Source organism: Astatotilapia calliptera, chromosome 3, assembly GCF_964374335.1.
Source record: "Astatotilapia calliptera chromosome 3, fAstCal68.1, whole genome shotgun sequence".
NCBI classification, from domain to species: domain Eukaryota; kingdom Metazoa; phylum Chordata; class Actinopteri; order Cichliformes; family Cichlidae; genus Astatotilapia; species Astatotilapia calliptera.
Genome location: NC_137424.1, coordinates 29908047 through 29933881, shown reverse-complemented (window position 1 = coordinate 29933881; position 25835 = coordinate 29908047). Strand labels below are relative to the sequence as shown.

General features: G+C 42.3%; 1 protein-coding gene across 3 annotated transcripts in view; it reads left to right on the top strand.

The window, feature by feature from the left end:
• The window catches only part of dock11 (dedicator of cytokinesis 11), an 81340-nt gene that overhangs the window by 12543 nt on the left and 42962 nt on the right, over positions 1-25835 (top strand). For 2 of the 3 annotated variants that reach the window (XM_026160127.2, XM_026160142.2), the window contains exons 6-31: positions 339-434; positions 1472-1606; positions 2238-2421; positions 3308-3387; positions 5081-5164; positions 5345-5485; positions 6817-7089; positions 9901-10023; positions 10113-10195; positions 11181-11303; positions 11530-11606; positions 12343-12527; positions 12712-12777; positions 17053-17145; positions 19575-19698; positions 19804-19916; positions 20100-20177; positions 20258-20347; positions 21237-21358; positions 21448-21517; positions 21605-21730; positions 22019-22090; positions 22467-22613; positions 23176-23259; positions 24610-24721; positions 25105-25143. In XM_026160127.2, coding sequence (XP_026015912.2) covers positions 339-434; positions 1472-1606; positions 2238-2421; positions 3308-3387; positions 5081-5164; positions 5345-5485; positions 6817-7089; positions 9901-10023; positions 10113-10195; positions 11181-11303; positions 11530-11606; positions 12343-12527; positions 12712-12777; positions 17053-17145; positions 19575-19698; positions 19804-19916; positions 20100-20177; positions 20258-20347; positions 21237-21358; positions 21448-21517; positions 21605-21730; positions 22019-22090; positions 22467-22613; positions 23176-23259; positions 24610-24721; positions 25105-25143 — 2920 coding nt within the window. The remainder of the gene's footprint in view (positions 1-338; positions 435-1471; positions 1607-2237; positions 2422-3307; positions 3388-5080; positions 5165-5344; positions 5486-6816; positions 7090-9900; positions 10024-10112; positions 10196-11180; positions 11304-11529; positions 11607-12342; positions 12528-12711; positions 12778-17052; positions 17146-19574; positions 19699-19803; positions 19917-20099; positions 20178-20257; positions 20348-21236; positions 21359-21447; positions 21518-21604; positions 21731-22018; positions 22091-22466; positions 22614-23175; positions 23260-24609; positions 24722-25104; positions 25144-25835) is intronic. The other variant, XM_026160136.2, reaches the window with a different exon arrangement.

Here is a 25835-nt window from a genome sequence, read left to right as displayed (position 1 = left end):
CATTAACAGATTTGTTTTCTGTGGTGGTGATGAACAGTCCCATGATATTTACTGGTTGAGATGGAGATGTTACACTGACAGGACAAAGCCTGAATTATGATGAACTGCTTCATGGGATCCCAAAGAAATTCTCCCCATACACTGATTTATGTTCATGCTTTCACACTGACAAAGTTAATATAGCTCTGCTCTAATTAACAAACAGTTCTCACAACCACAGGAAAAAATAATTGTTTCTTCATGGCAGAAAATACTACAAACAACGATATTAACGTGAGTTGACCGCAGTAATGAAATCCGTCTTTGCTGATTGCCAAGTGTTTGTGTTTGTGTGTCAGGACTCGGCATCGCTGTGCTCCCAGAGGGGAGGCATCTTGAAGCAGGGCTGGCTTCAGAAAGCCAACATCAATAGCAGCCTGTCTGTCTCCATGAGGGTGAGTCAGCACCAGACCTCCTGTCTGTTATCACAGCATAACAGCAACAAGTGAAACAACACAAACATGTAGAGGTCAGAATAGGAGCGTAGCTGCAGCTGCAATTTGTAATGCTGGAAAAATGATACACCGTTAAAGCTGCATCGATGTACGTGACTTTATCCTGTAACACCGTCCCACCCAGCATAAACCCTCACTTTCACAGTCCTGAATAATCAGCCCACATCATTTTACTTTCCCAGTGAAATTGCTGCTACTGTGAACCAGTGCTATATGGATAAAGTTAAACTGAATTGAACTGAGAATGTTTTGAATGTCCAGGATCGTGCAAATAAGTTCAGCATGCAACATATGAGACGTAGCGCCATGAGAAACATACAAACCCAACTCTGAAAATGTTGGGGTGGTATGTAAAATGTAAATAAAAACAGACTGTAATGATTTGCACATGAATCTGTCATTTATGAACAAAGGAACGCAGAGTTGGAGATAATTTATATGAATTTAAGGACTGGGACCACGCTTCAATGCATGCCCCTTCCAGTTCTCTCTCTACATACAACCCCTGTTTGTTCTCTTTTTTCGTGCCCCTCCCTCTCTTTTTCAATTCATTCACTTCTCATTAATACATGAGAAATACTCTGAGGCTTTCCCCAAACCGCATCCTTAATTTGTGTACAAGCTGTCTGCCATTATCTACTAGAAATGCTGTCTAACCTAAATGAGGATATGGTCTCAGATAGTGAAAGTATATAAACTGTTGGAACTGATAAACTGTACCATTTTAAGAATAATATTTGCTAATTTGGAATTTGATAACAGCAACTCATCTCCAAAGTTGGGACAGTAACAACAAAAGGCTGTTGCTGAAAGACACAGCTGTATAACTTGCAGTATCCAGTGTATTTGCCCTTCATTCTGGAATTTTAACTACATTAGGAAGGCAGCACATGAGCTTGAAGTCACATGTCATAGTGTCATATTTCTGCTGTCATGAGTTGTCAGATGAGTCATATGAGATGTGCTCTGGATTGCAGGTGTTCAAGAGGAGGTACTTCTACTTGTCTCAGCTCCCCGATGGCTCCTACATCCTCAACTCTTATAAGGATGAGAAAAACTGCAAGGAAACCAAAGGATCCATCTACCTGGACTCCTGTATAGATGTCATCCAGGTAGACTCAGTACAATTAGGATCCCAGCAGCAGTGGATAAAGCTGTTTTCTCTGTTGTGACCATGTTGGTGTGCTTAATTAAACTCACTGTGTTTATTTCCCTCGTGCGCTCTCTGCGAGGTTTCAGAACTTGGCACGAGCTCCCACCCTCGTGAAATTCAGCGTGTTTCTGTGTCTTACTTTCCCTTGGGGGCTTTTGGCTGCTTTAATTGGGCAGATCTGCTGCATTCCAGTGACTTGGGCAGAAACGTCAGCTTCTAGCAGATTATGAAGAGCTGTTGCTGGCTCATGGCACAGCCTAGTACCTTGATTGCTCCTCAGGCAGAGCTGACAGCTTTCAGTTTAATGAGCACGCTCAGAATATGAATGGAGGGAGTGAGGGAGTTCATTCTGGCTCATGGATTTAATTAGGAAGCTTGAGTTTAGCATGGAAATCAGGTTTTGTTTGGTCATGGCCGAATAGCATTGACTCTCAGTTTGTTTCTGAATTTAAGTTGAGATTCTTCTGATTACATTTGATTCCCTACGCTGTGCTTTTAACGGCTTATTTAGTTGTACCAAAGATCCTGTAATTCTCATCAGTTTCCACCTGTTAGTCAAAAATCAGTCAAATATGATGTTTCTTCCTCAGAGTCCCAAGATGCGGCGGAATGGCTTTGAGCTTAAGATGCAAGACCGCTATAGCCACTTCCTGGCTGCAGACAGTGAGGCAGAGATGGAGGAATGGGTGGCCACACTGAAACAGGCTCTGCAGAGCAGCACAGAGGCTGGCCAGGACAGGAGGAACGGTGCTGAGTCGCTGGACTGTGTCCTTGGTGAGCTGTTCTACCAAACTTTGAGCAGTTACATGTCCACATTATCTTTCAGTCAACATAGTACTTATAGTCTTATTTAAAGGTTTCTATAGTTTCATAGTCAGTTTACTTTAAACACTGATTCTAACCACGGGCCTATCATGTTTTTTTCCATTGGTTTCCACGTTACAGTCACACATATGCAATTAGCAGGCGGACTCCTTCACCTGTAGCCCCTGAGACAATAACATGCTAGTATATCAGCTAACTGAGGAACAATGGAGTTTGTGTATACAGGACAGTGCAACAACCTTGAGCCACCGCTCACTTCTATTCAAGTGGACTTGAATAATGGTTCTCAAGACTTTCTGAAGGTCCTTCAAAGTCTTTCTTGGACTCAATCCTGAACATTGTCAGAGGAGTATTTTTTTTGTTAAGTCATTTACACGGACGTGTGAATCGATCAACCATAAAAAAGACACTTAGGATAAGTAAATGTGTCTACATAGAGCAGACAGAGGGAAATAAACATTTTAAAATTGTATCTTTAGGCACTTTGTTGCAAAAACAACAAATGTATTCCCATTTGTTTTGTTAAATCTACGAGAAGTGCCAAAGATAACACGATGACAGGCATAAAATACTAGTTTTGAACCAAGATGATATCAAAAGAGCTATTAGCCAAAAACTTGGCATAATATAATTTCCTTAGGGATTAATAAAGTATTCTGATTCTGATATTACTGAATGGTGTGGAAAGAAAGAAAACTGAGGAAACTAGATAAGAGGAGAACAAAAGAAGTATTAGCATTAAGGGAGGGAACTTGTAGTGTGCATGGTTCTTGGTGAACAGGCATTCATGTGGATTACATGTACTGATGTCTGGTTATTGTCCTTTTCCTCTCAGATGATGACACGGCCAGCCAAGGTAAAGGCGAGAGCATGCTGGAGAACTCGGGGAGGAGCTTGCACACTGAACTCATCAAGGTATGAAGGAATGATAGATGATTAATGAAGCTGCGTTAGTTGGGCCAGACTTACCAAGTGGGTCAAATTAGTGTGAAGCTGCAGAAATGTGCTGAAGGGAGTGGAAAGTTCTGTGGCTATTAACACCGCGCTAATTTATGAACACAGACCCAGACGGGTCTTTTCAGTAACCATCAGCAAATTCTACACAGAGCTGCTCTCTGCAAACAGCCGTGCATGTGTTAAAATATAAGGGTGAAGTCCTCCATTAGAAACTAAAGGGGGTTTGTCACCCTATCAACCTTTAGCATAACATAAAACAACAACAAAAAAAGAAGTGTGCAAACTTTAAGGCATTAAATTCAACTAAATGTACATCTCGTTTTTGCATGTGTTCTTTGTGATGCTGCAGATATCTGCAAAAATCAAAGGAGAACAGTCTGACTCACAGCCACCTGTGGGCTACAGCTACAGATGCATAATCCTGAATACAGATCAGTGGTTTGTTAAATCACACTGTGGCGCTTTAGTAAATGACATAATAAGAAAGCATATGAGATGATTTTAATGAGACATTATCTAAAAAATGAATCGGAAGCAGAACAAGTTCAGCATCTCTTTTATTTGTGGTGCTCAGACAGAGCCGCTCTGATGTGTCTATAAACCCCAAACTACACAGCAGCAACAAAGCCCTCTGTTGCTGCTGTTCCACTCTGTTTGCTTTGGGCCACTGCAGCAAAGCTTTTCTCTGTGCACGTAAAAACAAGGTCGAGTTTGTCTGCAGGCTGAGCAGACAGTGAGAACAGAGGCGCGAACAGGAGGAAGAGAGGGGAGAGAAATGGACTCTGAGGGCTCTTACCTAAACCTGAGGCTTTGATTGTGCTCCATTGGACGCCCTTTGTTTTCCCCCTTTTGTCCCTTGACTACATATCAACCTTCCTGTCTTTTTCTGTTTGTGTAAGTTTACAAGCAGCTCACTGAGTACACTGTACCAGACCATTACAGTAAGGGCTGCTCTTCTACCTGCAGTTCCTGCCTCATTCATAAATGAAGTCCATGCAAATAAGCTATAAAAATCTGTTGCAATAAAGTGTGCAAATAAAAGAGAAGGAACGCAGCGGCTGAAGTGCTACTGTTTAATGTGTTAGAAGAGTTCACAAAAGGTATCAGAGATAGTTACAGATTTTTTTCTTAAAATGTGAGAGTAATATACATATTTTGGATATTTATGTAAAAAAAAAAAAGCCAGACTTTGTCTTTTATCTCTAAAACATATCATCAGTTGATAACTTCCTGTTTATGTCTGCTTCAAGTGTTAAGCAGTTCGTTATGATAACTCTAACTCGGGGAGCCCTGAGGAGGCCAGGGCCCATGAAGGCATTGAATATTTTAATTTAGAGTTTTGGCGGGGATGTGGATCGAACAGAAACAGATGGGAATGCTGTTTGTTGTGGAAACAGTTTCTTCATGTTGTTTTGTTGTGTGGTTTATCCCTCAGCCTGAAAGGGTGATTGGGGTATTGTTGTCATCACTCCAGCGCAACTTTGTGAACTCGATACCTCGAGAACGAGGCGATGTAGGTTTTCAAATTTACACCATTTGTTTGTATAGATAAATAAATTCATGGGGGAAAAAATTCTGCAGTTAAAAAAAGAGAAGAAAGAAACACCTGATGGATTTTTAGCTCGCTTACATCGCTGCTGTCTGTCTGCAGTACACCAGGGAGACAGACCAGCTCAGTAAGATGAACAGGAACGAAGGCAGGCTGAAGCTCTCCTCTCTGGATCCTGAGACACAGGTACAAAAGGTTATTCCTTTAAAATGCTTAGCTTTCCTATGATTTATTTATTTCACTATTGATTCACCCTGTTTGATCTCTCCTCCCCCTTCCAACTCCTCACGCTCATCCTCCCTCCTCTCCGCGGGATCACTCTCTCCCCTCTCCTGCTTTCTCACTCTCCTCCTCCCTGATATCCAGAGGCTGGACTTCTCTGGGATCGAGCCAGACGTGAAGCCCTTCGAGGAGCGTTTTGGTCGACGTATAGTGGTCAGCTGCCACGACCTCACCTTCAGTCTGCAGGGCTGCGTGAATGAGAAGGGCGACGGTGTCCTTACCAATGTATGTCATCACCTTTGTTCCACAACACAGCTGTTCTGTGGTTTGCTACTTGTGCTACTGTTACATTAAACAGGTGTAAAAAAAGATGAATCATGGCCGCAGTTTTAAATAGGATGGCTTTGAGCACAGTCGCTCCATCTACCTGCTCTTTAAAGCATCAAGAGCTGAAGAGAGTTGAAACCAGGTATTATCTCTTCGTGCTGAGACTGTGAGGTAGCATAATGGCTCGTTATAGATTAAGACTTATGTTCAACAGAGTACATCACTACTCCTTCTAAAGGTATGTCGCCAGGTTGAAATCTATGGCTTTGACAGTGAATTACATCCTGAACCTGAGGATACATTTCTTAACTGCAGTACATAGCTTTCCTCTTCACACTGCAGATTTTCCGCCAGCCTCTCCCTCTGTAGTGCTGCCCCACATAATACACCTTCATAATTCATGTCAGTCTGGCTGGAAGCAACGGAAGTAGCCAAACTAGGATAACGCAACTCGATATTGTTGCATTAGCACTAAAACAAATCTTTCTTTATTTAAGCCTGAGGCATGGAGGGTCATGCAGAAATGTTTAATGTGTGCCGGATGAGGAGCTTTCAGTAGCGTGAGGTAGCATTTTTGAGCATATGTGAACTCGGCCTTTGTCAGGGCTTTAGATCGCTTTAGATATAAAACACAGAGCTAGACCAACTTCTCCCCCTCCTCCTTTTCCTGCTTGCTGATGCATTAGAAAGGCTGGCAGGAGAAATCATCTGACTCATTTGTGGTTTGGAAGCAGCACACGCTCTCGTTCCCTCCTCTTCTTCCATCCCTTCTTTCCCTCGGCGGTCTCAGACAGCTTTAAAGTTCACTGGATGGAGCGATTTTGTCCATCGTGCAGGAATTGCAGGTTTCCAAAATAGAAAACTTTTTGCTTGTGCTTGAGGATGACACACTGAGAGAATACAAATATTTTTAGACATTTATCCATAAATATTTTGTCTGAATCTAGAATTTTGATTATTTCAGATTAAACAGATTAAACCTGTCCATTGAATCCTATTATAATAATTATAAATATATTCTTGAGCTCACACATACGACTCTCATGTTGTATTTAGTAAAACTTTGCATGTTGGTTGGACCCAGAAGTGACCATATTTGGGCAAAAGGTTGCTAGCTGATGTTAGCAGGCTGCATTACTGGTGGGAAGAGTGTGCATTATTGCTTAATTCATGCTAAAACTAAAGAGTCATATGACCTGATTTCTGAGATTTTGTCCTAAAGTGAAATGTTGTAAAGTAATAAAGGTACGTGCTGGACTGCAGCCTGTAACCGTCCCCCTGACTCGCAGGTGGAACCGTTCTTCATCAGCCTCGCTCTCTTCGATGTCTCCAAGAGCTGCAAAATCTCGGCCGACTTCCACGTTGAGCTCAATCCACCATCTGTCAGGGAGATGCTCACCGACACCTCCGCTCAAGCATCTCCTTCATCTGACTCGGACGGTGGTGGTGGAGTGAAGGACGGGGGACAGGGAGGAGTCCTCGTGAACGGAGACTCAGGGAAAGGAAACGGCCTGCCGCTGCTTCAGAGGGTGTCAGAGGCTCTGCTGCGCTTCCCCACTCAGGTAGGAACTATAATAGCATGTCGACAGGTGTCTGATAGAGAAAGTGACTGCAGCTGAGTCACACAGTCAGACCTGGGTGTGAAAGCTGAGTCACACTGGGTCATACAGATCTTGCTGTGTGGAAAACAAAATATTTTGTGCTCTTTGCAAAACTTTGGTGCTGGAGCTGGATTATTAAAAAGAGATCCAGCATGTTTGTCATCCTGCTGCGTTACAGGTTTAGTTGATGTGAAACTGAGACTGAACTCTGCTTCTGGTTTTACGTGACCTATGGTCAGTTAGCTTATATATAGAATACACTGAAAAGGAGTGTTAATTTATTTGGGTGGGGCTTCCCTAATGACCGTAGGACATCACACAGATCGAAGAGTAAAACAATCTGAACTTAAGCTGCTGTCCTTATTTATAAAGATGGCGATGTCATTATGTGAAATCCATAACAGGAAATATATGAAAAAACCCTGAAAGCTGAAAAAACCCTAAAAAACTAACATGTTGAAACACGAAGAGTCGATCGTTCTTACGAGAAGAGGGAAAACGTGTCTTTGAGTAACTCTCTCCTTCGACAGAGCAGGTAGAAGCATGCAGAAACTAAAAAGTAATGAGAGACTGACTCAAACGCAAGAAAATGATGGTTTTATGAGCTAGAATTTATAGAAATCATTTGTCTTGCATTGTTTTTATCACTTTCTGCACTTTTCTAAGCCAAGTTGATGGTTGGAGGCGGCCCTCTGTCATGCTTAGTCTTTAAAATGTCTACACACTGTTGAGCTCTCATCTGGTTCTGTCACATAGGTTCAGCTTTGCCATATTGGTTGCAGCTGGCCCAGCACAGTCCTGGCCTCAGTCAGGACTGCTGACACTGTGTGTGCAGTGAGTTAGCTGTTTTGGCCAGTGCATGATCTTTTTTGTTTTTTCATTCATTTCTCCACTGTCATGCTGAGTGTGTCACAAGCCAGCCTTTGGTCCCCAACCAGACCTAAAGAACTGTGAAAGGATCCCGTTCGGCTCATTCGGCGAACATTTGCAAGTGATTTCAGAATCACTTTGCTTCCTGATGTGAGCTCAGGCCTCGGGATGTAAGCTTTATGTCCTGTCACTTTGTTTTGCAGTATTTTAAGTCTAGAGTTTATTTGGGGAGAAATAATGTGCATGTGTGAGCGTTACTCTTGGCTCAGGCCCTTCTGCAAACATTTGCAGGTGCTGTGAGTTCGGCGCACACACGGCCTGTTCTTTACCTCTTGCCGCTTGGCCCGTTGCAGCGATGAAGTCACTAAACAAGGCCGGTGCCTGGTATAAACCAGCAGCGGTTATAAAACAAGCTCACTTTCCATTTCCATGACGGGAGAAACGAGTTGATGAACAGCGCAGCAAAAAGCAGGAAAAAGCTCAGAGACGAGGGGATGAATCAGGGCAGAGAGTGACAAACGCAGGATTTCTGCAGCCAGCAAACCAGCAGCAGGGCCGCCTTAAAGCTACAGGCATGAAAAAGTTTCATTTTTGGACTTCTCTGCCAGAAACATCTGTGCAGCACCAGCAGAACACACATGTACACACAAATATATGCATACAAACAGAGCGGCTCCTGCCTCTGTGATTAGTGTGCTATTATAGGTCTGCAGACCGCAGTTTAATTTAGGTGCATTGGGTGTGTTCCAAGGACACAGGCTTCACCTCTCATCTCTGCAGTAGCTCTCAGGAGGACGCCACAACCTCTGGACCCTCTTTATTCACAAATCTTACCCATTTGAGTTTCAGCATTTTCAGCAGTGAGATGGTTTATCTTTGCACAAAAAGGATGTGACACTGTTTATGAACTATGAGGAAAGTTTAATGCCCAAATGGAGCAGTTACAAGCTTTTTTTTAACCACACTGTAAGAACTGGTCGACGATGAGCGGTGAGGAGCAAATAACGTCAAAAACTGAAAGCAAAAGCAGCTGTGTGTGGTTTTAAGGGCTGTGAATGAGGACAGAGGATGGATAGGCTTATGGCCTGGAGAGTAACCCTGCTCTGTGTGTGTGTCTGTGACTGGCAGCATGCTAGCCTCCTTAAAGATAAGTGTTAGTAATGTCCAGATTGTTATGTCTGCATCTGAATCAGCTGCTTCCTTGGTACTGTCATTCAGTTTTGTCACTTATGCTTTTTTTCTATTTCCAGAAATTTCTATTGAAGTTTTTATTAGTCATACCAGTGCGAGCAGCATAGCTTAGTCTGATTGTAGTTACTGTCGCCTTTGTTTGCTTTACTTGAACTTGGAAGCTTAAATGCAGACGCATCTCATCGGCCCTTAAATAGACGTGTGAGCACCATGTGGTTTTCCTGTACAGCTTTAGCATCAACCATTTCCCCTGAATCGATCTCACACAGAAGCAGGTGATGAATTTAAGAGTGACTTTTACACTATCACACATTATTCCACACTTTTAAATTCCTTTTACCTCTCTCACACACACCACTTGATTGGATGACCCTTCCAAACAGGAAGTCAGCAACCGTTCAAGCTTCTGTGCCCACAACTGTGTTCCTGGCATGACCACGTTAGGGATATCTGTTTTCACTGAGATCATACAGAGCCGTGAACAGACTTTGGGAGTGAGAACGTGTTGAGCAGTCTGATAGGTTGGCGTATCATTTGAAACTTTGGCCACGTCTGTAGTCAGAGTTTCTCTCCATAGAACTCGGCATCTCTCCTCTCCATTCACAGTAGCAGATTTCTCGGAAGAGCGTTCTAAGAAAAGACCCTCGAAAGCTGCCAAATCAAATCCCAACCACATGTCTTGATTGCTTCATTTCTCCCTCTCTTTTGCAGGGTATCTTTTCAGTGACTAACCCCCATGCAGATATCTTCCTGGTGGCCCGTGTGGAGAAGGTGTTACAGAATGGCATCACCCACTGTGCTGAGCCATACATGAAAACCTCTGACATCACTAAGGTACGCTGCCATTGATTTTGACCTCGTGGAGGAGACGGTGGAAACCGCTCCGGTGTTGACTTGATGATGTCTTTCCTGTGTCTCCTCAGACTGCTCAGAAGGTGCTCAAAGCTGCCAAGCAGACGTGCCAACGCTTGGGCCAGTACAGGATGCCGTTTGCTTGGGCTGCCAAGTAAGACAGAAATAATTCATGAGTCAAACCTCATAATCTTGTAAATAATCTGTTTTGATTCAACTCGGAGTGATCTCATGTGAACATGTGCAAAGGCATGAGCATAATAACATCATACAATTAGGTGTAAAGCCTCATCTATTTGTCATAGAGGGAGAAAATAAGATAATATTTACTTTTTGGACCCCAAAAGTTTAGGAATTTCTCAACTTTGAGGTTAAATAAAGTTCGTGTAAAAGAACATTTACTTGCTTGCTGATCTAGTTTGATCTGGATTATATTGATAAACATTATATTACGTTATCCCAGTTATGGAATTCAACATTCATAATGAAGAGCAGACAGTTCTGCTTTTTATTAGCTGCTGTTGGAAGTGCAGCTAATGAAAAGCAGCACAGAAAACTTCCAGGAACTGTCCGGTCTTGACGTGAAATTAGAATCTGTGACAGATTTTACAAGCCTCACGCCCCACCCCCATCTCCACCCTCATCCCCACCCCCATCTCCACCCTCATCCACACCCCAAGCCTCCAGGCCTAGTGGAGGCTTTCACATGTAACTGGTAATGCTGTGAGCTATAAAAATACTCCAGGCCAGCACAGAAGTCACACCTTTTTCTAAATGGTGTGAAAAATGATTAAGGGACTTCAGGCGTCATTCAAAAATGTTAGAACCCGCTGACATATATCCAAATATCCAGTAGAGATCACACAAAGACAAAAAGCCCCTTTCATACAACTGTTCTAAACTATAATCTGGAAGAAGAACAACAGCAACAAAAATATAGAAACACAGGGAAGCAGGGGAGTCTGTGTACAGGAGCAAGTAACTCTTTAATAGAACACATGAAGAAAACAAGTGTTTTTAAACAGTGAAAGCAAAACATTCCTTTATACTTCATACTTTATACTTTATACTGAAATGTTGGTATTTGGTTGCACATATGAGGCGAGAACTGTAATGAACCATGTGTGTTGTGGTTGCAGGCAGGTGTTCAAAGACGCTCAGGGCAGCCTGGATATGGATGGGAAGTTTTCTCCTCTCTATCGCCAAGACAGCAGCAAAATCTCGACCGATGACCTCATCAAGCTGCTGGCCGACATCAGGAAGTGAGTCAACACCACTCCTCTGCTATTTAAGCTAGCGCTTAGTTACTGTGGCACAAAACCGTCATCCAGGGGTACACTTATGCCTTTAGGTCTATATTTCACATGCCATTGCCTAAGAGGAAGTACTACTCACCCAGGATTGTCATTAAGGAGGTCATCACATCTAAAGCACACTTAACCCTTAAAAGGACACTGATCTTGTACTGAATCTCCTTTTCCCTGTCAGACCAGAGAAAAGCAAACTTCAGATCATCCCTGGACAGCTGAACGTCACCATCGAGTGTGTCCCGCCTGATTTCTCAAGTAAGCAGATTTGTGGTGTTCACTGCATAAAACCCAACAATTCCATTAAATGATTTTACATTGGCCATCTCTGCGCGGGATGCAAGCAGCTACCTGTCTGTCGAGTGTCTGGGTCTGATGTTGAGGAAATGATCTCCATTCCTGAATGAATGTAGCCTGCAGATAGGCAGTGGTCACTGCCTCTGATCAGCCTAGTATATCCCAGTGATGTTCAATAAGAGACATAAATGATTATTTAGCCACTTTCTGATCCATAAAGCCTGAACTATTAAGCCAGTGTGTACGTCAGTCTCCGTAGATCTGCTGAAACAGCCGCAGGGTGGGACGCTAAAGCAAAAATCGCACAAGCACAGGTTGGAGCAGACACTCTGTTCCTTCAGATTTCCACTAAGAGCGATCAGACTGGGCTATTAGCATGCTGGATGCTGCCTTGTAAAAGCCTTGTTAGCATGTTCTTTGAAGAACAACAGAATCAAATATTCCTGAATTAAAATTTTGTTAAATCTGAGAACTTTTGAGAAGTTAAATTTTTAGATCATCCGTATTATCAGATGCAATGATTCCCACAGAGAGCATGTGACACGGCGTGTAGGCAGCGTCAGGTTTCATGTCTGGGTTTGCACAGTGAAGGGTTTGTTTTGTAGCTCAGAAATGACGTTAACTGACATGACACGAGAGGCAGGGACACAGCAGTGGAGGTTTGGTCCTCTGACTCGACGTGTGCTCTGTGCCCCAGACACGGTGACGTCCTCTTACATTCCCGTCAAGCCCTTCGAGGACGGCTGTGAGCGGGTGTCGGTGGAGATCGAGGAATTCCTCCCCGAGGAAGCCAAGTACAACTACCCCTTCACCACTTACAAGAACCAGCTGTATGTCTACCCCCTGCAGCTCAAATATGACAACCAGAAGACCTTCACTAAGGTGCGTGAGTTAGGATGAAAAAGATGTGATGGGTGATGGTGCTGGTACATTTTAAATATTGCCCGTTTGTGTGTTACTGGTGCATACTGAGAACGAAGCGTGCGTGACTGACTGAGCTCAGAGACACAGTCGTTCTTACCGATCGTCTGCTTGGCTGACTAATGTCACCTTTCCTCCGTTGCAGGCTAGAAACATTGCCATCTGCATCCAGTTCCGAGATTCTGATGAGGAAGGTGCTGCTCCTCTAAAGGTCAGTGTGTACTGCAACATGTGACTTTTTCTAGATGCTGTTATGGTAAAGGTCAAACATTTTTCAGGTTTACCAATAAACTGTGATTGTCTTCAGACTATCATTGACATGATATATTGATGTATGAATTTATAACCAGATGTGTAGCAGTGGCTGGGGGTTGGAGCGGACTCATCGCTACATGTTCATGCAATCTGTCCAGTGTGTTTGAGAAGTACTGCACCTATATGACCTTGCTGTTCCCACTGTTTCTGTTATATATAGCAGATGGTCAGAAATGCATTAACCAAGTGCAACATTAAATCACCGCTGGCAGCCATATATAGGACAGAGAAGCAGCCACTGTGACGTCAGCCGTTGCTAGCAAAGAGCTGCTGTGAAGCCTCAGAGTGTTGTTACAGTTGCCACCTGGCTGTTGTAAAACTGGATGTGATGAGTAATTTGCATATCTTGTGGATGAATGAAAGGACGCTGCACACTAATAATTTATAAGCCTAATAGGGTCAGCTGGGGTCACGGCAGATAGCTGCCCCTCCCTGAGACTGGTTCTGCTGGAAGTTTCTTCCTGTTAAACTGGAGTTTTTGTTCCCACTTTTGCCAAACGCTCACTCACGGGGGGGTCGTTTGATTGTTGGGGGTTTCACTCTTTCATTGAAGCGTCTTTATAATACAGAATGCTTTGAGGCAACTTTTCTTGTGATTTGTTGTTGTATATAAACAAAACTGAAGTGAATTACTTACAAGGTAGGCCCACTCTAATTCAAACCCTGTTTTGCCATCTTTTTTACCTTTGTGGAGACTGTTGTTTACAAAATGAACATTGTGCTGTATGAAATAAGATTTCAAGCTAGCGGCTGAGACCATAAACTCATCAGGAAAGTTGTTTGTGAGCTCAAAGATCAACGGAGGTCCGTTTTTTCAGAGACGTTTATATGCACTAGGGCTCGGTATCGTCACTTATTTTGATTCAGATTCACAAGGTCCCGATTCAATGTGATCAGATTCGATTTGAATCGGGGAAATTTTGCCTCAGACTGTCAGAAATATTATAATTCTGATCATTTATCAGTACATATCCATATTTTTATGTCTATAAAAAGAAAGCTGACACTTGTGAGACTTTATCAAAGGTGTGAGCATCACAGCAGATGCCTTTATGTCAAAGTAGCTGAGGACAAAACACAGAAAAACATGTCAGAGATTTTCCTGGCCTGTTACAGAGGTTAAAGAGTTACAGAGGTTTTATTAGAGGCACAGCTAAGTGTTTTGCAATTTGGCATCATTTTAAGAAGTTTAATTTTCTTCAGTGAACAGCAGAAATGAGGCTTTGTTGTCAGAAGTCAGTTAAATTAAGTGGCCGACAGCGCTGTACATAACGGTAGACTGGTGCGTAATAAGCAAGCGAATGATGCAGAAAACAGAGATTTTTAGATGCGAAAGTGTTCTTAAAGTACAGAGAGAGAGAGAGAGAGTTGTGCAGGAAGTTTCATTATATCGTGGTGGAAGCAAAGCAGCAAAAGTAAGAGGGAATTCATGAGGATGTTTATGAGAAGCGAAATGTGAAGCGTAGTTTGGATCTTCTTTTGCTGCTGGTTCAGTCAATTTTGTTTGGAGACAGACAAAACTGCAGCTTCAGAGTCTAGTGCAAAAAAAGGACGTAAACACAAAGCACGGACCCGCCAACGCATCAGAATCTGTGAGCTTTTGGCTTTTAGCCCCGATGGCATCTCTGCGTACGTGCCGTCGGGTGAGAAACCTGACATCTCACTGATTCTGATGTGTTGTGCAGAATCCGTGTACCTGCTCTCATTTGGTGTTTGGTGGTTGTCGAAATTTTGTGAGGTTTAACCTGAGATTCTGTCGTTTTGGGCAAAATAAATTTTTATTTAAAAATCGATTCAGGATTTTAATGAATCGATATCGTGTTATTCAAGCTAAAATCGATTTTAATCAGAAAATCGATAATCTAAACCCACCCTAATATACACTTCTTTGCAGCCAGGAATCGCCCCTCTGCTGGCTGCCAGAAAGAATGCATCGGCTTCAGTTTTACAGACCCTGAAGCTTTTTTTTGACATTATTCTGTACATCATTTTTCTTGTCTTATATGGAATATCTGTTTTTGCCTTATTACTTCTAGAGCTTGAAAAGGAGAGTTTATAGACAAGGAATAATGTATGGAAGAGAGAGTGACTCACATCTGTGTCTCATAGTTTTGTCAAAAGACAGGCTTAGGGTGATATCCTGGCTCTCTACATAGCTCAGCAAAGCTAATGGAGAGAAGAACATAGGAAAGGTTTTGAAATGCTACAGTCAACATAACGATAAAAAGGACACAAGGAAACAAATAGAGGAAGACCAATACAAAAAAAGTGAAGATTGTTGAAGAGGCGCACCAGAAGCCCGGATTATTGTTTGAGAAACAATAACACTGCAGTGGAATGTCCTGGGAGAGATTCGATCAGTGACAGGGGCCTCAGATATGATAAACTTTTCCTTTTATTGCTTTTTACAAAGTGGACTTGAGATTGCAGCTGAGGGGCCCAGGAGGAGAAGGGAAGCTCTCGCAGCAACCAGTTATTATAGCTGGCAACAGAAGATAATGAATGGTCACTCTTTTTCTCTCTGGCCACACATTTCAAATATTTGTGGTCGGAAATAGTCATCAAAGCGCTGCAGATTGTTTTTCTTTTCACGTTTCTTGAGGGAGAGAAACAGAAATTCTGAGTTTAACCACGAAAACATTGAGAATTTTCAATCAGCGGGCAGTCAGACATATTACACCGCAGCTAGAAAACACACAGATTGACCCAGACGTGGGTCAGACTGCGTTCCAGACAACGCTCAAAGTACTGTGAGGCAGAAAGCTGTTTACAAACAGGAGCAGGCGGCACACCTCTCGGGAGATTTAATCAGAGTTAGCGGAAGCTCAGTAAGGTCCTGGGGTTTACATAAGACACAGCCGGACTGAGAGGAAATTCATTCAAAGCCTTATGGAGTCGGAATGTGAGGGCTGAAGAGGATGGAATTCTCAGAGGACGGGAATTTAAAGTGCATTCATTTCCATTTCATCGTTGAGAGACCAGTTGCTCCTCAATCCTTGAGTTCATGGTTGGAGTGCTCTCATTTTTGCACCAGTGGCCGACACTTTAAGTCATGTGTGGTACAGTTCATGTGCTAACATGCCAGCCTTTGTGATAGATAATATCAGAAGCAGCTCCTCCAGACCTCCTTCGGCCCCCATCCTGACTCAGACAATCGTAACTCCCATCAGCCTCTTTGCCTCTGCAGTGAGGGCTCTAAAGGTACACATCAAACCATGCACCACCTGCACTCCTGAATCTCAGATCTTTTCCCCCGCCTCTTTCCTGCTCCACCTACAGCTTGTTTCCAGATTGTTCTGGCATTTGTGAACCCTGTCCTCTCTCACGAAGCCTCTCCCATCCTCTGGGCTCGTCTCCTGCGGAGGCTTTCAGGCATTTGGCTCCTGTAGCTCTGTCCGTCCTGTTGGCTAGCACTGCACATTCATGCTCATTAGAGATGACAACAATAGTTAGCATCCTAATTACAGTATGAAGCCATCACAAGAGGTTGGAATTTTTTCCCTCCCCTTTGTCACCCCTCATTAGAAACATCCTGACCTGGTCAACCTTGAGCTTGTTGCGATTTTTTAATTTTTCCCACAGAGTTCTTGCACTGACTCCTCCTCAAAAGTGATCATCAGAGGTCAAAAGTCAACTTAACCTTAGCCTGGTCCTGCCAAAGGGTTCTTCCTGTTAACGGGGAGTTTTTCCTTCCCACTGTTACCAAATGCTTGCTCATGGAAACGGGGTGGGATCTCTATTATTAGAGAACCCAATAAAAGACCCTCTATTGTTGTAGGGTCTTTACCTGACAATATGAAGCAGCCCTCGAGACAACTCTTGTTGTCATTTATTGAATTGAATTGACTTGTTTGTGTCATCATGTCCTGGAGGAAGGGCTCTGCTGCTCACATAAAATAAGTCCGTGAGTTTTGTGCAAGGTTTGCGCTGTGGCATCTGTCTAGTCAGAGCCCAAACATTTTGCGATCTTAGGTCGTCCTTTGTAGTTTCTCTCAGGCTATGTTTAAATCATTGCTGATTCAAAGTGTAATGCATGATCCATACAGGCTTGCTCACTCCCTCGCCTTTTGTACAAATTATGGCAGTAACCACAGCTTCCTGAGCGCTTACTCATCACTGTGCCCGTAAAATCAAAGGAGTCCAATAACCAATGTGCCTCTTTGCCTTTCAGTGCATCTACGGCAAGCCGGGAGATTCACTCTTCACCAGCAGCACCTACGCAGCCGTCCTGCACCACAATCAGAGCCCTGACTTCTACGATGAGGTGAGCTCATGTTGCAGGCTCGACCTTATTTCTTCTATGGCATCGCCTTTCAATTCATATTAAATTAGATCAAGTTAGCAGATTTAGAGGAAGTTGAGTGCTTCCAAAAACTGAGAAATGAGTTTGATTTTAAAAAGAAATTTAGTTTATGCCCTTAAATCTTTTTTTTTTTTTTTCCTAATTGGCCGTCTTTAGTACTGACATTCCTCAGCAGCACTGAGATAATCCCATAAATCTGTCTCAGGGCTGTGATCTCGCACTAAACTGACCCGACAGTCAGTGCACGCATGCACATGCACACACACACAAATACAGCTCAGCGAGAGAGGTACAGTTAGAGCGGTAGAGCAGAGGGGGTCCATATGGCCTTGATATCAAACGGATTAGGATCTTAAGCTCCCCCTGTGTGCACCCACATGCATGCAGGAACACACAGAAGTGCACTCTGTGGGATTTCCCTTCACATTGTTCAGCTTCCAGTCACATCAACCAAAATTTCTGCTTCAGCAAGGCAACGATGATCTTTGTGCTTCTAAATCTGTCAGTCTTGTTAGTTCCATAGTGAAGTGCATTTAAAAGCAACATGTAGGACACATTTATAGTTACTGATATTATATAAAGGGTTCTGATTTTGTTTTTCACACCTAAAATTTGTTAACTTTTATATCTTAAGGATATATCTTGTCTGGTCTTTAGACTTTTGCCTAATTTACCGAGAAGAGTAAATTTAAAACAGAACGATGCATGAATCACGTGTTCTGGTGTTATAAATGTAAGAGCCGTGATATTCAGTCATGGCATTGAGAGGCTGTTTATGACGATGTGGGTCTGTGCATGTCATCAAAACTTTTTTGTGTCATTTCCTGTCAATAAAAAACAGCATGTGTGGTTGCAGGGAAAATCCATCTCCCTGTTGTTGCTGCCCTCTGGTGTCTCAGTGTCACAGCAGCAACTCCCAGATGAAACAATGCTTTTGCTGTTGTTTGTTTTTTTGATTTCATTCTAAACATTAATTTAAGGATAAACACATAAATAAAAAAGCACAAGCAAACCCCTTTCATTTTCTTCATGGAGAGAAAATGCACAAAGTGTTCAAATTCATGCCAGAAACACTCAAAAAGAGAACTGTTACACTACAAAAGCATCCCAAACGTCTCCAAACAGCTCCAGTTTCTGCTTCAGTACATGTGTCGTTCTCTGTAGAAGGTGATTTGACATCTTTAGTGTGTGACATTTACTCCAAAACAATGCTGTTAGCCTTTCGCCATCTAAAAAATATCATTTTCATTGATGTTCAACTTTTTTACTCAAGCAAAAGTGTCAAAGTACAGGCTCTGAAATGTACTCACAGTAAGAAAGTAGCTCTTTGAAGTTCTACTAACAACTTTCATACAAAGGTAACTGAACCGATATTAATATAATAATATCATAATATTAGTACATATTATTCAAATTTAAATTCAAATTTTAGTAAATGTAATTAGATGCAGTGAAACAACAACTGAATTCAACAAGATGTCAGCAGTTTCACTGTGGCAGATGTCCGTCCCTTACACTGACACTAAACTGTTTATCCTGACTTTATACCAGACAGAACACAGTTGGTATAAAGTTGGAATTCAGTGCATGAATCTAATCTTCATCAGCTTAAATGCAAATGCATCTCTGCTACACTTGATGTAACCTAACTCTGACTTTCTTTCTTATCCTTCTCCATCTCTGAGTGAAGCTGGCTCTCTTTCTTCTCTCCCTGTGAAATCCAGCAGGTGGACCTGTAGCTTGTAACACACTGCTGATGTTTGCTGATGTTCGCTGAACTGGTAGAAGCGTTGCATTTAAAATGACCTATTCTGCAGCACAAGCTAGATTCTGAAGTACTGCTATCACAACTTACACCTGCACTCACCTGCGCCCACTTTAACTCCCAACTCTATAGATGATACTGCTGAAGTAACAAGTCTGTTATGAAAATGTAAGGAATAGAAACTACAGATATTTGTTTAAAAATGTGGGGAGTAAAAATGAAAAGTAGTCCAAAAAAGCTACTCAAGTAAAGTACAGATAGCTGAAAATACACAAGATGGTTATTTTTAGATGCCTTTTGTTGATTTTATGTTAATTTTACCTCTTAATAATTTAGAGGCTGAAGGAAACCCTCACTGTCAGTACATTTTTGCAGGTTTAGAGAAACACTAACGCCATTATGGTTAATGTAACTCCCTTAATTTGAGCAAAAAAACATCAAAAAAGACAACAAGGAAATCACAGCATGTGGCACATCCTTTAAAATGTTGCCTTGGCAGTACTATGTAATACCTATATGGTATCCATTATTGGAATCAGTGCCTCTAATCTTGTTTATGTGTGAAGATTGAACTGATGGTGACATAAGAAGATTAAAACAGCGACCTGCTCCTCTGTGTGTGCAGGTGAAGATCGAGCTGCCGGTTCACGTGCATGAGAAACATCATATCCTCTTCACCTTTTACCACATCAGCTGTGAATCCAGCAGCAAAGCCAGCAGCAAGAAGAGGGACGGAGTGGAGTCACTTGGTGAGAAATTTGGCTTAATGAAGCTTTATTAAAATGTTGGTGAGCACATTATTTAGCTTGTTAAAATGCCTTCTTCTAAAGCTCGGCTGCTTTCGCGTGTTTCAGTGGGCTACTCCTGGATGCCTTTGCTTAAAGATGGGAGGATGCAGTCGTTGGAGTTCCAGTTGCCCGTGGCTGCCACTTTGCCTGCTGGATATCTTTGTCAGGACACCAGGAAGGTTAGATTGTAGCCATGAAAACGATCTGGTCAGCTCTGTCACTGTCATGCTCACGATGTTAAAGCGAACGTTGACCCCTCATGTGTTAGCCCTGAAGGTTATTGGAGTTTTGAGGGAATGTGAAAAGTTTGCAGATACTTTATTGACTCTGTTTTGTCTATTATTCTCTTCGAATGGTCTCAGGCTGATATCAAGTGGGTGGAAAACGCCAAGACACTGTTTAAAGTGAGGACCCACGTAGCATCAACGATATATCCTCAGGTACAATTTGGTTCTTTTGCTTTTTTATGCACAAATGAAGGTTTTCAGGAACACTGATGTCCTGTTTTGTTTCGCCGCAGGACCTCCACCTACACAAATTCTTCCAGCACTGCCAGCTGATGAGAACAGCATCAGAGGGCAACCCAGCAGAACTGATCAAATACCTGAAGGTAAGATGCTGTGAGGCAGTGCACAGTCAGTTTTTTAGCTTTGGTCCATTGATCATTTACAGTACTTCCACTATATGTGTCATTCGGCAATGCACTAACAGATCGATCATTTTTGTAGGGCGTGCATCATTATGACTACTTATGAGCTTTCACAGTCATTCAACAATCAAAATACCTTTCAGTGCTATTATACAACAGCCTCCATGAAAGCAATAAAAGGCTTATAACACAGTTTATTAAGTTAATAAGGGATATGGATGGATGGATGATGGCAACCCCAAATGCAACAATGACAAAAGATATTGCCAAAAAACGAAATCTTTTTAGACATTAACCTCTTTTGTACTGAATTTTGTATGAAAAATTATAACTATTTAAATGCTAGAGGAAATCAGTTGAAGTATTTGTCTTATTTTTGAGAGGTTTTCCTTTGGGAAAACATTTTTATGGGATGACTAACATTTTAGGGAGCAATTAACATGTGTGGGGAATGAAGGCTGGCCCGGGTGGTCCGACCCAGCAGGCAAACTGCTGCAGGTCAAAGTTTTGCTGTTTTGGCAGCATAAGTGGTACCAACAGAATGTCACTGCGGCTAAGCCCATCTTTTTTATACAGTCTATGCTGTGAATATGAAGGAAATGTGTCAGCAATGTCTGACAGGGAATTTCATTACATCAAGCACAGAGATTCAGCTACAGATCAAGACAGATTTTCACATATATTTCTTATCAGATAAAATAATGCCGAGCGCTGATTTTATATCTAATAGGCTACAGTTTTTCAAGATCAGGGCGATATATATATATTGTGTGGAGGCGTGTAATTACGATTCTTGTAAATATCTGGGAGTCAGAAGTAAAAGTGATCTTGTCTGGCCTCTTTCCCTCAGTGCCTACATGCCATGGAGACTCATGTCATCATCACCTTCCTGCCGACAGTGCTGATGCAGCTGTTTGAGGTGCTCACAGCCGCCACCAAAGAAGCCCACGAGATTGCCGTTAACTCTTTGCGGTCAGCTAAAAAACAAATTCTTTGTACTTTTACTGCTTTTACTCCTGATAAAAGGACATAGATTGAATTTCCATGCTCTGTGCCCTCAGTGTGATCATACATATAGTTTCCAAATGCCACGAGGAGGGACTGGAACACTACCTGCGCTCTTTTGTTAAGGTAAGCTGCCGCAAACACTGCCTGTGTTTCTGCTTGTGTCTATAAACTAAAGTGCTTTTGTTTTACTGTTCTCTCTCTTCTTCGTAGTACGTGTTTGTAACCAACAATCCTGCATCAGGAAACTCAGTGACCACTCACGAGTTGCTGGCCACAGCTGTAACAGCCACCCTCAAGCAAACTGCTGATTTCAACACCAGCAATAAACTGCTCAAGGTGCGCACTCAGTCGCGCGGATAATTCATGCATCCGTCCACACGTAGAACCAACTTTAAGCAGCAGATGGTGCAACTCTCTAAGAATGGAAACGAAGGGTTCTGACAGCAGTTGTCACCAGTTTCGAAAGAGAAACTTGTTCAACATGTAGCTGCTTGTAGGACACTACACTTCTCATGTCTCTTTTATCTCTCTTCCAGTTTCCCCTGACTCACTCTGCTTGTAATGTACTCCCATTATATTCCTAGGAAGATTGCATAATGGGTAACCTTTCGCTCTTTTCTGCAGTACTCTTGGTTCTTCTTTGAAACCATGGCAAAATCCATGGCTCAGTACCTGCAGGAGGAGAACCGCATGAAGGTTGGTACAAGAGTTTGTAGTCTTTAACTGAAAGTCTTATGTGGACTGGATGTTGTTATAAGACCTAGTCCACATATTGTTATGTCCGCGTAACCACATGCGATGACACAAAACACAGACACCCAAAGAAAACTCATTGTGTACTTGGCATTCTGATACCGCGAGCCTGTGTTACATCTGAGTCTTTGCCAAAAATCCTAAACATTCAGCAGCAGGCCGAGCTGCGCTGCTGTTTGCTGCTACACAGAAGTAGTTAGAGACAGTATAAACCTTTTAGTCTTATCTATATGCTGGGAATGATCTGTCTTCATAATATGGGTGGCTGTTTGACTTTAAAGTGATGCATCATTACATGCTATTCCTCCCCACTCTTTAGATGCCACGGGCCCAGCGCTTTCCGGAGAGTCTCCACCAGGCTCTGCAGTCCTTGGTGTTGTCCATTATGCCGCACATCACCATCCGCCACTCAGAAATCCCAGAGGAGGCTCGCTGCATCAACTTGAGCCTGGCGAATTTCATCAAGGTGTGAACCCCAAAGGCTAAATATGAAACCAGCTCAAAGAAGACCTGTTGCTCATTTCCAGCTGCTTATTTTTATTCATGGACTTTGCCAGAGTAGGGCCTTTTACTGGGCCTTGCTGTAGTCATTCAAGGCATCCCTTGATTTAAACAGGCTGATTTAGCTCCTTCTGATTGGCAGCCCTTCATAAGCAGACTGTTTACAACGGCAAACTGGTGAGGCTTTGTTCTTTAAGCAGCTCTTTAAGCCTAAGATAACCATTTTAGGTACTCTCTTTGAGGCCCTTTCCTTAATAGGGATCACTGTTATTTATATATGACAGAAAATTAAAAAAACAAAACAGGTTTGCTGTAATTTTAGTTCAGGGTGTATTACGAGCCTGAACTTGTATTAGCAGTGTTGTTGTGATCCGTAAGATTATGTGTTACTGCTGTGCCTCAGGACACGACAGCGCCGCCTTTAAATGCTGATCTCAGACAAAATAGTGCATTGTTTTGTCTGAGATCTCCATCGTTTTGCATGAATTTCAGCAGCTTGTTTTCTCGTGTCTGCTTTCTCTCCTCAGAGGTGCCTGACTGTCATGAACAGAGGTTTCGGTTTCGGCCTGGTCAACCACTACATGTGTCATTTCAGCCCTAAAGATCCCAAGGTACGTGTTCCACAGAGCTGGGCAACCTCACAACGTCAGAGTGGAGGTGTAGCACATGTGTGACAACCCAAGGCTTCAATAATTCAATAATAAATAGCACATATCAATAATATTTAATTTATTTGTTCAATAAAATGTTAATAAAAGTAATTTTATGAATCATACACACTGTTATTGATTATAGCTGATGTAGTATGTTTTCTAATAAAGGTTCTATTACTTCTCAGTGAGTCAGTTCTAATAAAGCCGCTTCCTGCTCAGAGGTTTCCTGTCACGTACAAAATTTCATAAACGTATTAAACCATCTGTTGTAAACACAAGAATGTAAATATTTTACAAACCTGTGGACAAATTGTTTACAAATCTTAAAATCATATTGTTGTTTGTTAGTGAAATAAACTGAATGGATGTTTCTGAACTCAGCTTTGTGCAGGCATACTCTTCCTCTCTGAGATCAGAAATGAATTAAATGCAATATTAAACTCTTTTAGCAGCTTTCTTGTAAAACTGTGCGTTTGAAAAATTCATGCATGATTGCAATAATTATATTCGCATTAAAAATATTATTACTGATGGATTAACCATTACAGAAACATGAAAAATGAGTTATTATAGTTTTATATTTATTAGTTTTATATATATTTATATATAATTAATTTTTAATTTCATTTTAAATGTTTGTTTTTAGTTAGTTTTGAGGGCAGCTCTTCTTATTTCAGTTTAATTTTAATTGTTTGAAAATGTTTAATTTTAGTTGAATTTTTATTCGCTTCAGTGTCACTTTGAGTCTTTATAATTATTACTGTACGGAGGGCATATGTCAGAGGCAAATTTAGGTTTTTAGGAAGTTTTTTTTTAAGTTTAAAAAAACAAAACAAAAACTAGTGAAACTACTCAAACTAGCCTAAAAAATTTTATCCAAAAAGGGGACATTTTTTCCCCCTTGGAGCAATTTATTATTGAATTTTCTTAAACACGTGCATCAGCACTGCTGCATTCTAAACATCAGTTGCACCTTTATGTTTGCAGATTCACGGCATTCATTATTTATTATTAACCACCTTAAAGGACAAAGATCTAAAGTGAACTGAAGCGTGCACTGGGGCGTTTTCGTGAGCGCCTCCACGATGTGTGTGTAGTCGCGCCCTGTCTCATGCTCACCTGTCGCTGTGTCTGATGTTGAACAGTTTCTCCCGGCCTTCTCTGTTTATGTTGTTTGGATTTGTTAGTCAAATGTGTTGCTCTCGCAGACGCCCCGCCGCGGGCAGCTTTTGATGTTACATTGAGAATTCTGTTTGGCCGAAATTTGCATATTTGTGTGCGAACCGCACTCTCGCCCGTTGGCCACAGGTGCTGACCGAGATGAAGTTTGACTTCTTGATGACCTTGTGTAACCACGAGCACTTCATCCCTCTCAACCTGCCCATGGCTTTCGGGCGCACCAAGCTGCAGAGGGTACAAGGTAAGAGCGCGCTGTGTAGGCCTACTTTTTACCGCACATGTATCCACTGACCTGCTGTCACTCGACCCCAGCCCCTGACCTTTTTCTGACATGCATCCACCACACTGATCCTATTAACCCGCCTGATTGTTTGGCCCACAAACACACCCACACACACACACATTACATCACACCTATCCGCATTAGTCGGATCTCTGGTGAACAAGGTTTGCCAACACTTTATCGCACAACCCGTTTTACACGACACCATGAAAACAAACACTGGAGTGCGCGCTGTGGAAATGCTGCATGGATTGTTTACAGTTTTACCCCAAATGTCTTTATTTTTACTCCACCCCTCTCTGTTTTTTGTTGTTTGTTTGTGTGTTTTTGCTTGTGGTCAGATTTTATTCCGTATGCGACGGAGCTTTTTGGGCCCGTAGGTAGGTGAAGCCCACCGCACCCATTGACACCACCACGTTTGCTGACACCTTGCACATGACTGCTCCTCCTTGTCCTCACCTGCACTAACCACACCGCCGCCTGATTTTTTTCCCTCCCACCCACCCTCATAGGGCACTCATTCCCCTCACACTCGGAATAATGCTAATTCCGGGCTCTTGCCTTCATTTTCCTACCAGGGCCCGAGCCTGCGTGCTGTAGAGGAGAGCAGCTGGGCTGTTATGGGAATCAACAAATCCTCTTTTCCTAATGCTTAATTCACTTGATTGTTGTAAACACCAGTCAGAAGCATCTCTCATGAAGCTGTGGTTCTCTCTCGCTTTCCTCCGCCCGTCTGTCTCTCTGTCTGCCTGCCCGTGTCTGTCATTAGAGGAGATAATTGGAGATGGTTTCTGTTTTCCAGGCTGCACTGCCTGTGTTAATATTAACCCAGGGCTGCTGTTGAACTCCATGTCATTGTTTCTGTTGAACTTCTCATTTTTTAGTGGTCTGTTTGTTTATTTCTCTTGTCTGAATAACACCGAAAGATCATTTCCAGCAGATTTCCTGATGAATTATTCAAGTCCGCTCCGCTTTGTGTGTTGTGGAAACGTTAATGTCCTGATGAATGTGTTCTGTGAGTTTGTTGCATAGTGGTTTGGAGCGATGCACTTTGAATGATTGAATTTGCCAC